The sequence below is a fragment of the Hypanus sabinus genome, chromosome 9 (genome assembly GCF_030144855.1).
Source record: "Hypanus sabinus isolate sHypSab1 chromosome 9, sHypSab1.hap1, whole genome shotgun sequence".
In the NCBI taxonomy this organism is placed as follows: Eukaryota; Metazoa; Chordata; class Chondrichthyes; order Myliobatiformes; family Dasyatidae; genus Hypanus; species Hypanus sabinus.
In genome coordinates, this window is record NC_082714.1 from 155,213,438 (window position 1) to 155,229,640 (window position 16,203).

General features: G+C 44.4%; 1 protein-coding gene across 5 annotated transcripts in view; it reads left to right on the plus strand.

The window, feature by feature from the left end:
• The window catches only part of LOC132399930 (protein NDRG3-like), a 122,013-nt gene that overhangs the window by 76,650 nt on the left and 29,160 nt on the right, over positions 1-16,203 (plus strand). For all 5 annotated transcript variants that reach the window (XM_059980881.1, XM_059980879.1, XM_059980883.1 and 2 more), the window contains 5 exons: positions 179-235; positions 4,074-4,177; positions 6,887-6,952; positions 10,561-10,612; positions 13,325-13,372. In XM_059980881.1, the coding sequence (XP_059836864.1) occupies positions 179-235; positions 4,074-4,177; positions 6,887-6,952; positions 10,561-10,612; positions 13,325-13,372 (327 nt within the window). The remainder of the gene's footprint in view (positions 1-178; positions 236-4,073; positions 4,178-6,886; positions 6,953-10,560; positions 10,613-13,324; positions 13,373-16,203) is intronic.

Consider the following 16,203-nt stretch of genomic DNA (forward strand, 5'->3'; position numbering starts at 1 on the left):
CCTTTTTATTCTGGCAAATTCCCCCTTCCTTTCCCATCCTGAAGAGGGTTCTCAGCCTGAAACATTGTCTGTTTACTCATTTCCATGGATGCTACCTGACCTGCTGAGTCCCTCCAGCATTTTGTGTGTTGTTGAGATCTTTTGGCAACTTGGAATAACCTGTCCTTTTCTCCTCCAGCTTTCTGGATGGACCACCAACCTGGATGACATTGTCCTGGCTCATCACTTCAGCAGTGTGAGTTAAAACCCTTCTAATACTCGTAATCGTGGTCACTATTCAGTCCAGATTCCTTTCTCCTTGCCCCCAGTAGTCAGTGACGTAACGCAGACATGTGGATGTTGTTAATGAGCTAGCTATTGATTCCTTTTCGTTAAGTGGAGTGACATCAGAGGCATGACGTCAGAGTTTGTCTCCATTCATGCTGCTTGGATGTCCACTCCTTAAACATAGAATGAAATTTATATTGCACACAAAATGATGAAGGAACTCAGCAGGTCAGGCAGCATCTAGGGAGAGGAATGAAGGGCCAACGGGCTAAGACACTTCTTCAGGACTCTTTATTCCTTTCCATAGATGCTGCCCGACCTGCTGTGTTCCTCAATCACCAAATCTGAAGATGCTGGAAGTCTGAGCAACACACACACAAAATTCTGGAGGAACTCAGCAGGCCAGGCAGCATCTATGGCCCGAAATGTCAAATGTACTCTTTTCCGTAAATACTGCCTGGCCTTCCTTCAGCATTTTGTGTGTGTTGCTCTGGGTTTCCAGCATCTGCAGAATCTCTTCTGTTTGTGAATGGAATTTGTAACAACTTTTACCTACTGCTAACTTCTTGTGAAAGTCTGTGACATACACTTAGCCAATTTATTAGGTACACTGTACGGCTAATCAGCCGATTGTGTGGCAGCAACACAATGCATACAAGCATGCAGACGTGGTCAAGGGGTTCAGCTGCTGTTCAAAACAAACATCAGAATGGAGAAGGAGTGACTTTGACCGTGGATTGATTGTTGGTGCCAGTCGGGGTGGTTTGGGCATCTCAGAAACCAGTAATCTCCTGGCAGTTCTGTGGGTGAAAACGCCTTGTTAATGAGAGAGGTCAGAGGAGAATGGCCAGACTGGTTCAAGCTGACAGGAACTCAAATAACCAATCATTACAACAGTGGTGCGCAGAAGAGCATCTCTGAATGCACAAGTCGAACCTTGAAGTGGATGAGCTACATCAGCGGAAGACCATGAACATACACTTAATGGCCGCTTGATTAGGTGCCAGACACACCTAATAAAATGGCCATGGAGTATGTGTGAATCGGGGGGAAATGAATCTCAAGCCAGCATACATTGGATATATTTAAAGCACTCATTGTGCTTGACTGCTTAGCCTGGTTTATGCTGCTTCTCGTGGCATTCTTGATGGAGGTCCTTCCAGAAGGTCAGTGGGCTTTACCTTAGCAGTAGATTTTTGATGGAATCCCCTCCTCTCAGTCTTATTTCTATCAAGGGCTCTGTAGGGGATCTCAGGAAGTAACGTGGAATATTATTTAACAGCAGGTGTGGTGGCACTACTGAGCTGGAGTGGATAAATCACCCCAACGCTGAACTGATTCCACAACCTATGGACTCTCTTTCGAGGACTCTACAATCATGTTCTCAGTATCTCAGTTTGTTACTTTATTTATTTTTTAGTCTGTTTATTATTGCTTTGGTCATTCGTTGTTTCTCCATCTTTGTGTGTGCGAGACTTTCTATTTGGGTATTTGAGCTACTGTTGCCTTTCTGTCAGCATTGCAAATGTAAGTTTTGATAAAAGAAGCAGGAGTTTGTTGATTTACGCGTCACAGAGAATTCTCTCAGACTATCCTTCAGAGCCTCTCCCCTCAACCAACAGACTCTTGAACCAGAGAGGATAACTTCACTCAACCCATCACAAAACTTTTCCCACAGCCTGTGGACTCACTTTCAAAGACTTCATCTTGTGTTCTTTATATCTCGTGATATTTATTGCTTATTTATTATTATTATTATTATTTCTTTTTTCTCTTTTTTTTGTATTTGCATAATTTATTTTTTTTGCACTTTGACTGTTGCCTGTCTTGTTTTTTAAAGTTCAAAGTAAATTTTTTTATCAAAAGTACATAAATATCACCATATACAGTCCCGGGATTCATCTTCCTGCGGGCATACTCAACAAATCTATAGAATAGTAACTATAACAGGATCAATAAACGACTGCCAAGCTAGGGTTTTCAAGCAGAGTGCAGAAGACAACAAACTGTGTAAATACAAAAAGAAGAAACAATGATATGAATAAATAAGCCATAAATATGGAGAACATGAGATGAAGAGTCCCTAAAAATGAGTCCATAGTTTGTGGGAACATTTCAGTGATGGAGCGAGTGAAGTTGAGTGAAGTTATCCTCTTGGGTTCAAGAGCCTCAAAGTAACTGCTCCTAAACTTACTGGTATGAGATCTAAGGCTCTTGTACCTTCTTCCTGATGGTCCATTGATTCTGTTGTGTTTCTTATATTTACCATGATGTTGATATGTTGGTGCCAAGATGAGGCCACCCTCAGGGTGGAGGAGCAACACCTTATACAGTGCCTATAAAAAGAATTCACCTCCCTTGGAAGTTTTCATGTTTTATTGTTTCACAACATTGAATCACAGTGGATTTAATTTGATTTTTTTTGACACTGAACTGACATACAGAAAAAGACTTTCATGTCAAAGTGAAAACAGATCTCTTCAAAGTGATCTAAATTAATTACAAATATAAAACACAAAATAGTTGGTTGCATAAATATTCACCCCCTTCAAAGCAGTATTTCGTAGCTCGATCTGCATTCATGGAAAGTGCAATGCTTACTGTTTCAGGATGAATTCTCTTCATTGACATGAAATTATAATAATTTCTCTTTCATAGATACTGCCTGGTGGAAAATCTGAAAATGCTGTCTTTTTAATTCAGGTTTTTGTTAATTTTCTGCTGCCTGTTCTGTTTTTGCTTGATGGCAACGTTCTGCAGACGGTTCACAAAACAACTTCTTTCAAATACGATTCTGTTGCTAAGCTGCGTGCAATTGGGACCTGTGATCTCCAGTTTGATGGTGTGTTTTTGGGCCGATTGAGCAATCTGGCACTTTACTGTCTATGAGGGAGTTTGATGAGGTTGGGAGGAGAATGTGTGGCGTGGAAGCCTGGAGACGAGGTGTGAGCTCCTGATCAACTCCATTCCTTCTCTCTGAGTCATCGAGGGAGTGAGCCTATGATTGATTCTGTTGCTTTGCTCCGTTTGAGGCATCAGGCAAGGTTGAAGTTGACGAGGAGGAGAGCAGAGGATGGGTAGTTGTTCGGCGCTCTCTGCCTGTGCTTGTCTGGTCTTCCTCTCCCTTTCACTAGCTGCCGTTGGAAGAGGGTGCAGGAGTGCTGGGACTCCTGTTGCGAGGATTGATCGGCAAGGCTGTTGACTTGTTTTGAGGGACTTTGAGGTTCATATTACACGTGCTCCTAGATTCTGGTTACTCTCTTCTTTTGAGCGGTTTGTTTGGCCATCACTGTGGACCAGGGTGCTTCGGCGAGGAATAGCTCAGCAGGGGGCCAGCGACACGGCGCGGAACTAAATTAAACTGAACACTACTGCTCTCCTGGTTTGGTGTTTTATATTCTACATTGTTTGCTCACTTTTCTTCCGCTTGTGCAATTTGTTCTTTTTTTCACATGTTGGGTGTTCGATGTTTTCTTGAACGGGTTCCAAGGTGTTTCTTTGTTTTATAGCTGCCTGTGGGAGATTTCAGAATTGTATTCAGTACACATACTATGATAATAAATATACTTTGAATCTTTGAATGTAGTCCTTGGCTGCTGTTTCTCATTTTGTAACAATCTACAGTATCTATCTTTGCATTGTAAGACCCTATTTAAAGGAAAGTCAGTTGACTGCAAATAATTTCTGCAGGCATGTGGCTTACTGTTGTTGCCATTGATTCAAGTACTATGAAGAGAGTGAAGTTTTAGATCTATTTTAATGGCTGCCTTTATCTATTTTCCTTCCTAAACCACTACCCAATCCAGGATGAGCTGGAGAACAATTTAGAACTGATACAGACCTATCGACTCCACATATCCCAGGATATTAACCAGGAAAATATGTATCTTTTTGTCAACTCGTATAACAGGTATGGATAGATTTATGAAGAGACTGATATCCATGTAAACCTGGGATAATGGACATTAGGATAAAACATGGCAGTATCAACCCATCAAAAGACCTTAAAGATCTCCACTTCTTTAGAAGAACCAACCAGTTTCCCTACAACACTACCCTCCTGTGTCTGGCAAAACTGGTCCTAACTCTCAATGACTTTTCCTTTGGATTCTCCCACTTTCTACCAACTTGAGAGCTTGGGACCCAGGGCCCCTGCCTTTTCATTGGCTACATAGAATAATCCATGTTCCAAGCCTTCCCTGGTAATGCTCCCCGGCTCTTCCTCCCCTACGTTGACCTCTGCATTGGTGCTGCATCATGCACCCATGCTGAGCTCAACAATTTCATCATCTTTGCCTCCAACTTACACACTGCCCATAAATTCACTTGGTTCTTTTCTGACACATCTCTCCCCTTTCTCGATCTGTTTTCATCTATGGAGACCATGTGTCAACTGACATCTTTTATAAACCTCCCTACTCCCGTGGTTATCTTGATTATGCTTCTTCCAGCCCTGTCTCCTGGAAAAATGATTTTCCCTTTTCTTGATTTCTTCACCTCTGCCACATCCGTTGCCCGGACTTGGCTTTCTGTTCCAGGATATCAGGAATGTCCTCCTCCTTCAATGAATGGTGTTTCCCTTCCTCCACCATTGATGCTGTCATCTTTCCCCATATCCTGAACATTGGCTCTCATCCCAGTCTCTCACTGCCATAACAGGGATAGAGTTCCTCTTGTCCTTACCTACCACCCCATGAGCTTCTGCATCCAACATCTCATCCTCTGCAACTTCCGCCATCCCCAAAGGGACCTGACCACCAAACGTCCCTTTACCTCCCCACCCCCTCTGCTTCCTGCAGGGATCGCTCCCTCTGTGAGTCCCTCCCCACTAATCTCCCGGCACTTAACCCCGCAGGCGGCCAAAGTGCTACACCTGCCCATTCCCCTTCTCCCTCGCCTCCATTCAGGGCCCCAAGCAGTCCTTCCAGGTGAGGCAACACTTCACCTGCGGACCTGCTGGATTGCCTGTTGTGTCCGACGCTCCGGATGCGGCCACTACTGTATCGGTGAAACCCGTTGTAAATCGGAGGGCCGCTTTTGCCGAGCACCCCCACTCCATCTGCCAAAAGTGGGATTTTCTGGTGGCCAAAAATTTAAATTCAGATTCACATTTCCTTTCTGACACGTCAGTCCACGATGAGCCTCAGGATGGAGAACAACACCTTATTATACCGACTGGGCACCCACCAACCTGATGACATGAATATCTGTTTCTCCTTCTGGCAAACAAATTCCCCCCTCCTCCTCGATTCCCCACTTCGACCTTTTGCCTCTTCTTACCTGCCAATCCCTGAGTCGCCTCTTCTTTCCCTTTCTCTCTGATCCACTCTCCTCTCCTATCAGATTCCTTCCTCTCCAGCCCTTTACATTTCCCACCCACCTGGCTGCACCTATCACCTTTTAGCTCTCCTCATTCTTCCCCCCCCCCCCCCTACTTTTTTATTCTAATGTTTACCCTCTTCCTTTCCAGTCCTGTTGAAGGGTCTCGGCCTGAAACGTTTATTTTTCTCCATCGATGCTGCCTGACCTGCTGTGCTCCTCCGGCATTTTGTGTGTGTTGCTTTGTATATCAATCCTTTTCTGAATTACTGATTCTCCTCAGACAGCACTTTCCAAAACCACGACCTCTATCAGTTAGAAGGAAAAGGGCAGCGTATGTGTGCAGAGTGGCTGTCCAGTTGGCTCCACATTCAGACTCATTTATCACACGTACATCGAAACATACAGTGAAGACCGACGTGAGGATGTGCTGGGCAGCCCACAAGCGTTGCCACACATTCCGGCGCCAACGTAGCGTACCCAGAATTCTCAGCGGAACAACACAGCAAGCAACCAAACAAGCCTCGTTCCTCCCTCCCACCCACAGGGGTTTTCAAACAACAGGGATGTGGGGTCGTTGGAATTTTGACTGCATTTTGGATTAATTGTGTACTTGGGAAGAATTTACTTTGGGGTGCTCTTGTTTGCAAGATCTGCAAACTAGATCATAACAATCATAAAGATGACTATTCAAGTGATCTGAAGTTTACACTGAATTACTCTCGACCTTTGTACGGACTTTCCTTTGTGGATATGTGACAAAATTGGGAAAGAGACTTTGGAAAAATGATCCACGTGCTCACCTGATAGCAAGATCCAATAGCTAGTCATAGTTATAGAAAAGTACAGCAGAGACACTGGCCCTTCAGCCCATCTAGGCTATGCCAACCCATTTAAACTGCCTACTCCATCAACCTGCACCAGGACCATAGCCCTCCATTACCCTAACATCCATGTACCTATCCAAAGTTCTCTGAAGCATTGGAATTGAGCTTGTATGCACCACTTGCGCTGGCAGCTCATTCCACACTCTCACGACCCAGAGTAAAGAAGTTTTCCGTCATGTTCCCCTTAAACTTTTCACCTTTCACCCTTAACCTATGACCACTAGTTGTAGTCCCAGCCAATTTAAAGTGTGACATGACTTGATAGAGAAATGTTGATTTAATAATTTCTGTTGGTAAAGTGTTTACTCAATTATTCTAATGGCAGGAGGTAGAAGATTGCGAGCAGTAAAGGCATGTCTTGTACAAGCTATATTTACAATCACTTTATCTGCGTCTTTTATCTCTTTTTACAGTCGTAGAGATCTGGAGATTGAGCGACCAGTTGTTGGCGTGAATGAAACAACAGTTAAAACTCTGCAGTGAGTAACTTTAAATTGTCAAGGAAGTTTGAAGTATATTTATGATCTAAGTACATATAAATTATACAACCTGGATTTGTTTCCTTATAGACAGTCACAAAACAGGAAACCCAGTAGGGCCCCATTAAAAAGAAAACAAACACCTAGTGTGCAGAGGGGTAAAAAACACAAATCATGCAAACAATACGTGAAAAACAACAGCATTCAGAATGAAAGTGAGTCCATAGACATAAAGCCTGGAACAGGCCCACAGCCTGAGCCTTAATTCGTCACACATTGGAGTAAAACATCATGGAGCTCCCAGGCACGAAGCCTGGAGTAGGCCCACAGCCTCAGCCTTTGTTCAGTGAACAGCAGAGCATATGCCTGCTCGTCTGCCCTTAAGCACACTCACCAAATCCTGGACTCTTGACCACAGAATCTACCCCACTGAGATCTCACTCCTTTTTGTTTACCCGCACCGCACTTTCTCTGCAGCTGTTACACTTTATTCTGCATTGTTATCGTTTTACCTCAATGCACCATGTAATGATCTGATCTCTATGAATATAATGCAAGACAAGTTTTTCACTGTTTCTCAGTACATGTGACAATAATAAACCAGTACCAATTTTTATCACAGGCCAGATCCCTTGAAGAAAAATGGTGCCAAAAGCCATCAAACGCTCCTCATATGATGAGCCTTTCAATCCCAGAATCATTTTCGCGAGCCTCTCCAATATCAGCGCATCCTTTCTTAAATAAGGGGCCCAAAACTGCTCACAGACCTCCAAGTGAGGCCTCACCAGTAGCTTATAAAGCCTCAACATTACATCCTGATGAAGGGTCTCGGCCCCAAAGACGTCGACTGTTTATTCATTTCCATAGATGCTGCCCGACCGACGGCATTACCCCAGCATTTTGTGTATGTCGTCCATCTTTGTTTCCAAGCACTTCTTCCTGCAAGCGTCACTGCTTGGTACCCCGTTCCCCGTTTGTACATTATGCAGTAACCATTAGGCCTTGTTGAAGTCGATATCGTTTGGAGATGACCATCAATCACTGCTTCATTGAATCAGGTAGACAGGTGTGCTTACGGAATGTATTCCAGAGAGCACCTCAGCTGTCGTGTCATTGTCTTCCACTTAACACCTGCTATTAGTTCATGTTTATTTATTGACATTCTGTAACATCAGAACCTTTTCACTTTGAAACAGATTACCCATCTGTTTGATCGTGTGGTATTTCTTTCTCCCCTCCAAAGTCTTGGGATGATTGTCCAGCCTCCGCAAAGCTTATCTCTTGCTTGCATTTCTTCTTGAGGCTCTCTGTTGGTTGGGGTCGACCATTGCGTCCCAGCTGTCTACGTGGTACGCGAGCCGGGGCAGTACGATATGGAGAGCAAGCTGTTGCCCACGCAGCAGGGTCCCCTTCTCCATGAAGGAACGTCTGAAACAGATGGAGTTTGGCACCACCAGCATCACAGGAATTGCCAGTCAGCTTTGAAACCAGAGTAGGGCTGCCGTAGGAACTCCAGCTCTGTATTTTTCCTCGGGGTTTACTCCCGAAACCTTCCCCATGAGTGGGTAGAGCCGTGGTGGTTTGAGATCAACAGTTTTCCTTCCCCGAGATGTGCTGCCAACCATGGCTGCCTGAAGCGGCTGCTTTAAGGCGCCAGTAACCTGCATTTGCCCTTTCACCTGTAGTAGAAACGGTTTCGCAGGTCTTCGTAGCGAAAGTGAAGGCCAGGAACTGGACTCGGTTGTCAGAGGCTGACCATTGCCAGCATTCCATGGGTAGTGCGAGCTTATCTCCATCAAACACTCCTCAGTTGATGAGGAATCATTTTCGTGAACCTCCTTTGAATCCTCTTCAATATCAGCTCCCATCGATGACAACCTTAAGGAAGCAACATTTCTTCAGTAACTTTGTATGTTCTATGGGCGATGTGGGAGGGAAGGGTTAGATTGAAAACCAGAATCAGAATCAGGTTTATTATCACTGGTATGTGTCATGAAATTTGTTAACTTTGTGGCAGCAGTTCAATGCAATACTTAATCTAGAAGAAAAAACATAATAAATAAGTAAATCAATTGTAGTATACATGTATTGAATGCATCAAAATTGTGCAAAAAACAGAAATAATATATCTTTTAAAAACTGAGATAATGTCCAAGGGTTCAATGTCCATTTAGGAATTGGATGGCAGAGGGGAAGAAGCTGTTCCTGAATCTCTGACTGTGTGCCTTCAGAATTCTGTACCTCATGTTTGATGGTAACTGTGAGAAAAGGGCATGACCTGGGTGCTGGAGGTCCTTAATAATGGACACTGTCTTCCTGAGACACTGCTCTTTGAAGATATCTTGGGCACTTTGTAGGCTCATACCCAAGATGGAGCTGAATAGATTTACAAGCTTTTGCACCAGAACCAGACAGTGATGCAGCCTGTCAGAACGCTCTCCATGATACATGTATAGAAGTTTTTGAGTGTTTTTTTTGCCATACCAAATCTCTTCAAACTCCTAATGAGGTATAGTCGCTGTCTTGCCTTCTTTATAACTGCATTGATATGTTGTGACCAGGTTAGATCCTCAGAGATCTTGACACCCAGGTACTTGAAACTGCTCACTCTCTCCACTTCTGATCCCTTTATGAGGATTGGTATGTGTTCCTTTATCTTACCCTTCTGGAAGTCCACAATCAGCTCTTTCGTCTTACTGATGTTGAGTGTCAGGTTGTTGCTGCAACTCCACTCCTTGTTGGCATATCTCACTCCTATACGCCTTCTCGTCTCCATCTGAGATTCTACCAACAATGGTCATCAGCAAATTTGTAGATGGTATTTGAGCTATGCCTAGACACATTCTCATGGGTATAGAAATAGAGCAGTGGGCTAAGCACACACCCCTGTGGTGCACTAGTGTTAGTCGTCAGCAAGGAGGAGATGTTATCACCAATCTGCACAGATTGTGGTCTTCCAGTTAGGAAGTCAAGGCTGTAAATGCTCAAAGATCTTTTACTCAATGTCAGTAAGGCCAAGGAATTGATTATGGACTTCAGGGAAGGGGAAGTTGGGAGAACTTAAACCAATCCAGCTTGGGGTGTGGGGGGGGGGGGGGAGGTTCGGTGGAAAGGGTGGACGTTGAGAGGATGTTTCCTATAGTGGGAGTTTCTAGGACCAGAGGGTGAAGCCTCAGAATACAAAGACGTCCCTTTAGAACAGAGATGAGAAAGAATTTCTTTAGCCAGAGGGCGATGAATGTGTGGAAATCATTGGCACAGGCGGCTGTGGAGGTCAAGTCACTGGGTGTCTGCAAGGTGGTGGTTGGTAGGTTTTTGATTAATAAGGCTGCCAAAGGTTATGTGGAGAAGGTGGAAGAGGGATTATAAATCAGCTCTGCTAAAATGGTGGTGCAGAATCGATAAACTGAACGGCCTAATTCAATATCTTACGTTCTTAGACAAGGTTAAAAGTTGACACAATGGGAGGGGATGTGTGTGTGGGTGTATGTTGGGGGGTTGGTGTGAAGGGCCTGAACTGTGTGTACTCTTCGATGTTCTATATTCTTGTACATTTTCTTTAACACCTTGGCGATGACTTGCTTTCTGAGCCTGTTGTCTTCCCTCAGGTGCCCTGCCCTGCTGGTTGTCGGTGACACCTCTCCTGCTGTGGAGGCTGTGGTATGTGACTCAGCTGCTCAATTACTTGTCATTTATTCTTTGGATCTGAATTCGTAATGAATTATCTCCAAGGGTTCTCAATCCACTCTTCTTAATTCTCCCTTTTCAATAATGTGTGTATTTCAAGTTTGGCATGTTTTTTGGGGTGTTTGTGGAGCTGAGACACCAACTTTCAGCATAGCTTGTGTCCCAAGTTAATTCGGGAAATACGATAACGTTTTTCCACCCCAACCTCCAATCCCGGTTTCCAATCACCACTTGGTATGGGAATCAATGGAAATGATGCTAAGGAGGTTCTGTCAGAGCAGATGTTGGGATGTTTTCTCTATGAACAATGAGTCCCAGCTACAAAATAAAGAACCCATCACTTCGAGGAGATGCAAGGGACTCTAGATCTGGGGTCTTCAGCCTGGGGTCCACGGACCACTTGCTTACTGGCATTGACCCATAGCATAAAAAGGCTGGCAATCCCTGATCTAGGTGCCGGAATACGGAGCAGCAGCCAAGTGGGGGAACTCTGCGGGTCAGGCAGCATCTGTAGGGGGAAGTGACATAGTTGAGGTTTTGGGGTGAGGCCCTGTATCAAAACTGAGGCGTGTAAGAAACTTCTGAAGGTAACGGATCTCTGGAATTCTGTGCCCCGCAGGTCATTAGGTGTATTTAAGGTGGAGATGGATAAATGTTTAGAAGATTAAGGAATCGAGGGTTATAGAGAACAGCCCGAGGCCAGCATAGATCAGCCATGGTCATATTAAATGACAGGGCAGGCTGAAGAGAGTACTCCTCTTATTTTTGCGTGTGTGTTTCATAGACATAAGATAATTCACAAGTGTAGTCCCAGAATGGACTAGATATAAACTGCCCTCAGCTGAATGGAGCAGCTGACACCCTGGTAAAGAGCACAGTGAGGATGCTGCTTAACGGAGGTCCTCAGCAATTGCTACGGGTATTATATATAAGAAAGGCCAATCTAACTAATCCGTGGGGTACTGAGGACAAACTTGTAGTCCGGTAACAGGTTGGAATATCACTAGAGCTGGGAAATGTATGGATTAATCTAAGGGGAAGGCAGCTGAATGCTGAATTTGAAGTAAATTGAGTTGAAGACGGTGATGGTGTTGGATAGAATAAGGTGGAGATTTGTGTGAGAAATAAGTGCTGATACTAGCCTTTGGGCAAAATTTATGTGAATCGGGAGCCTGGCGAGTTGAGCAGAAGATACACAAGATACAGAAGATGGGTTTCGGCCTGAAATGTCAACTGTATGCTCTTATCCATAGATGCTGCCTGGCTTGATGAGTTCCTCCAGCAATTTGTGTGTGTTGCTGGCGTTTCCAGCAACTACAGATTTTCTCTTGTACGTGCTTTGTATGTTGGAATCAAACTGATGTTGGAAATCCAAAACACTAAAAGCACTGGAAACACTCAGCAGGTTAGACAGCATCTGTGGAGATGTGGTGACAGAGACTGGGAGGTGATGGGTGGAGGCTACAGACGATGGAATCTGATTGACAGACAGACAGACATCCTTTATTGATCCTGAGGGAAATTGGGTTTCATTACAGTCGCACCAACCAAGAATAGTGTAGAAATACAGCAATATAAAACCATAAGTAATTAAATGATAATAAGTAAATTATGCCAAGTGGAAATTAGTCCAGGACCAGCCTATTGGCTCAGGGTGTCTGACACTCCGAGGGAGGAGTTGTAAAGTTTGATGGCCACAGGCAGGAATGACTTCCTATGACACTCAGTGTTACATCTCGGTGGAATGAGTCTCTGGCTGAACGTACTCCTGTGCCTAACCAGTACATTGTGGAGTGGATGGGAGTCATTGTCCAAGATGGGATGCAACTTGGACAGCATCCTCTTTTCAGACACCACCGTCAGAGAGTCCAGTTCCACCCCCACAACATCACTGGCCTTACGAATAAGTTCACTGATTCTGTTGGTGTCTGCTACCCTCAGCCTGCTGCCCCAGCACACAACAGCAAACATGATAGCACTGGCCACCACAGACTTGTAGAACATCCTTAGCATCGTCTGACAGATGTTAAAGGACCTCAGTCTCCTCAGGAAATAGAAATAGGAGAGGAAGGTGGAGATGGAATCTAATAAGGGGAGTGGGCAGATAGGGAAAGTAGTGGAGTGTTTTTTCAATATATAAAGGGCAAGAAGGCTAAAAAGCCTTTGCAACTTTGGAATGCAAAATGTATTTTGTTTTGTTTTGTAACTTCAAAATATTCAGCTAATTCAAAGGAAGGCATGGGAGTCCGAAATGCGGGTCTAACTTCGTGTTTATTTTAAGCACAGTGTGCACATATCTTGTGGTAGCATGATGACATTTGCAATTCACATATTTATACATTTAACACGTAATTAATTATTTAAAGAAGAAGAATGCTTACTCAAACAATATATTTACAATATTATCCAAATGCTACTGAAATATTAAATACACAATGTGTTTTAAAAATGTATTTGCTGAATATGCAATTGCTTGTAATTTGACTTTAATTTGGCTGGGTTGTATATCTACGAGAACAAAGGAACAAGACGCAGGAGCAGCTAGTATTTGAGTTACCAACAAGTAACGTGACCTTGATTCTCTATGGAGATCATATATTAGGCCCAGAGGTGCGTGTTTATGATACCTGAAGTACACCTGTGTTTCATGCTAACATTGTCAACTATTGTCCGTTTTGGCTCTAGGTCGAGTGCAATTCTAGGCTAAACCCAACGAACACAACACTGCTGAAGGTGAGATTACTTTCCCAAGCCCGGTGGTGGTTTCCTTTCTGCGCATTAATCACCTTTGCTCCAAGACCCCCAGTAGTTTCACACCAGTTAATTTGAACCAGAACCTCTAGGCCAGTGGGCCAGCAGCATCCATAACACAGGAAAGTCTGCAGGCGCTGGAAATCCAAAGCAACACACACAGAGTGCTGGAGGAACTCAGCAAGTCAGGTGGCATCTTTGGAAATGAATAAACAGTCGACATTCTGGGCCGAGACGTTGACTGTTATTCATTTCCATAGGTGCTGCCTGACCTGAGTTCTTCCAGCATTTTGTATGTGTTGCCCAGCAACATTCAACCTGGTCCCACCCTTCGCTCTTCACCCTTCAGTTGACCCTGGTTTCACGCAGCAGCGTAACCAAGACCTGACGGACCAAACCCCTGAGGATAACATTGTGCACAGGTGTGAGCAGAGCCTGTCGTCAGCCCCTTCATGTCCACGTGGTACCTCAAGGTTCTGGAAGACTCTATAAATCCAAGAAGCACTTGGTGAGGAACTGGATTGTTCATTCAGGCAGGATTCAGGACCCAGGAGATGGTCAAATCCTTACAGAAGTACTAAAACGTTGCAGGGAAACTACTGATCGGAATCAGATTTATTATCAGTGACGTATGTGAAATTTGTTGTTTTGTAGCTGTACAATGAAAGACATTAAAAAAATGACTAAAATTGATGATAAAAAAGAGGAATAGTGAGATAGTTTTCTGGGTTCTGAAATCTGATGGCGGATCTGATGCATCTTGGGCATGAGGAAAATTAAACTACAAGAACAATGACACTTTAGGTAGTTTCCCTGTTCACTGCCACAGAGAAAGTTATTACAAGGATTTTGTTACCTCCATTCTAGAGACAAGAGTTATCTAGTTACGCCTCAAAGCTAACTTGGAAGTTGAGCTCCCAACAGTCTTTGGTATCTCTACTGAACTGCACACAAGCTTGGGCCTTGGACTAAAGAGTCGTGTAGAAACCAAAAATTGCCATCAGCCCTGCTTCAGCTGCATATCTGTAGTGCCAGGAAGTCCAGTTATCAATGGCTTCCCATACTATGCGACCCACCTCGGCAAAGGCAATCACTGATGTTCACCAGGGCCGCCAATGTTCTACTGCTACCTTAAGGAAGACCCCCCACCACCAAACCTAGCTTCAAACTCACTGTACTGAAAAGCTCTGATCCACACCCACACTCAACATTAGCAAAATCTCCAAGTCCACATTTGAATGATGTGGACAACTTACACTAGGCACCTTAAAGCACTGCGGAAGTGCAACCAAAATCAGGTGTATTATCAATGACTGGTTGTGAAAGAGTGGCCAGGTGGAGGTACCTCTCTACCAAGGGAGGTGTAAAGTGCTCCTTCTCTCCGCTAGACTACAGGTCACCCTTGGGTGAGGTGTAGCGCCTGTACGGCCCGCCCCGATCAGGGTCACGTGAAACCATGAGAGCAGGTGGTGCATATCACAAGTCCTAGTTATGGGACCACTGATGCCAGACAGACAATCTCTGAAGAGTATTGATAATGGCCGGGGTTACCCATCATGTAAAGATGTTGCCCAGAAGAAGGCAATGGCAAACCACTTCTGTAGAAAAATTTGCCAAGAACAATCATGGTCGTGGAAAGACCGTGATCATCAGCTGGAGATAACGATGATACATTGTGATATGTCATGATATTTACTGTTGCGAGGCAGAAATAGAATCACCCGAAGTTACAATAATAAGGTGTGATAGAGGAGGATTGAGGCAGTGTTTATGGGTTCATCGTCGGTCGGCTGGTGGCGCAGTGTCACTGCAGAGACATTCCCGGGTTCGAATCCAGTCGGACTGTTCCCGAGTACGCTTTCCGTCTGTGCTGGGTTGAGTGTTGAGCTCACAACTCGACCTCGTAAAATAAAGAAAAATACTGCCTGTGTGTATGTCTGTGTGATGAGTGGCGCGCCACACGGTTTTTCGTTCCGCGCTTTGTGAGGCGTGAAAATGCCCAATGTTGGCCTCTCGGGCCTGAGTCGACTTGATCACCGTCATCATCATTATGGGTTCATGGACAATTCAGAAATCTGATGGTGAATTGGGGGAGGTGAGGAAAGAAGATGTTCCTAAAATATTGAGTGGTTGAACGTGTGTCTTCAGGTTCCCATACCACCTCCCTGATGGTAGCAATGAGAAGAGGGCAAGTCTCGAATAGTGACCATCCTTAAGGATGGCTGCTACCTTGTGGCACCACCTCAACGGTTGGGAGGCATTGGCAAGAGTCTACAACCGTCTGAAGCCTCTTTTGATCCTGTGCATTGGAGACACCACACCAGACAGTGATGTAACCAGTCAGAATGCTCTTCATTGTACATCTGTACAAATTTGCAAGAGTCTTTGGTCTCAACCAGTGCACTGACACAGAGTAAACCTCTTCTAGGCCAATGCATTGAGGCTGTCAAATCCATTGAGCTGGTTTGGACACTTCCTCTCCATGCCTAATACCAGAATCCTTAAGCTGGTATTCTATGTTAAACTCTGTCACAGCAATTTATTTACAAGGGAACAGAGAAGACACTTCATGCACCAAATGCCAAAGGAACTCAACAGGTCAGGCAGCATCAATGGAATTGAATAAATAGTCAAAGTTTTGGGCTAAGATCCTACATCGAGACAGGGTCTTGGCTCAAACGTAGACTGTTTATTCCCCTCCATTGATGCTGCCTGACCTGCTGAGTTCCTCCAGCATTTTTGTGTGTTTCTCAAGACTTCCAGCATCTGCGGAATCTGAGCTTTGGGGTATGCACTTCAGTGATTTTTCGGAA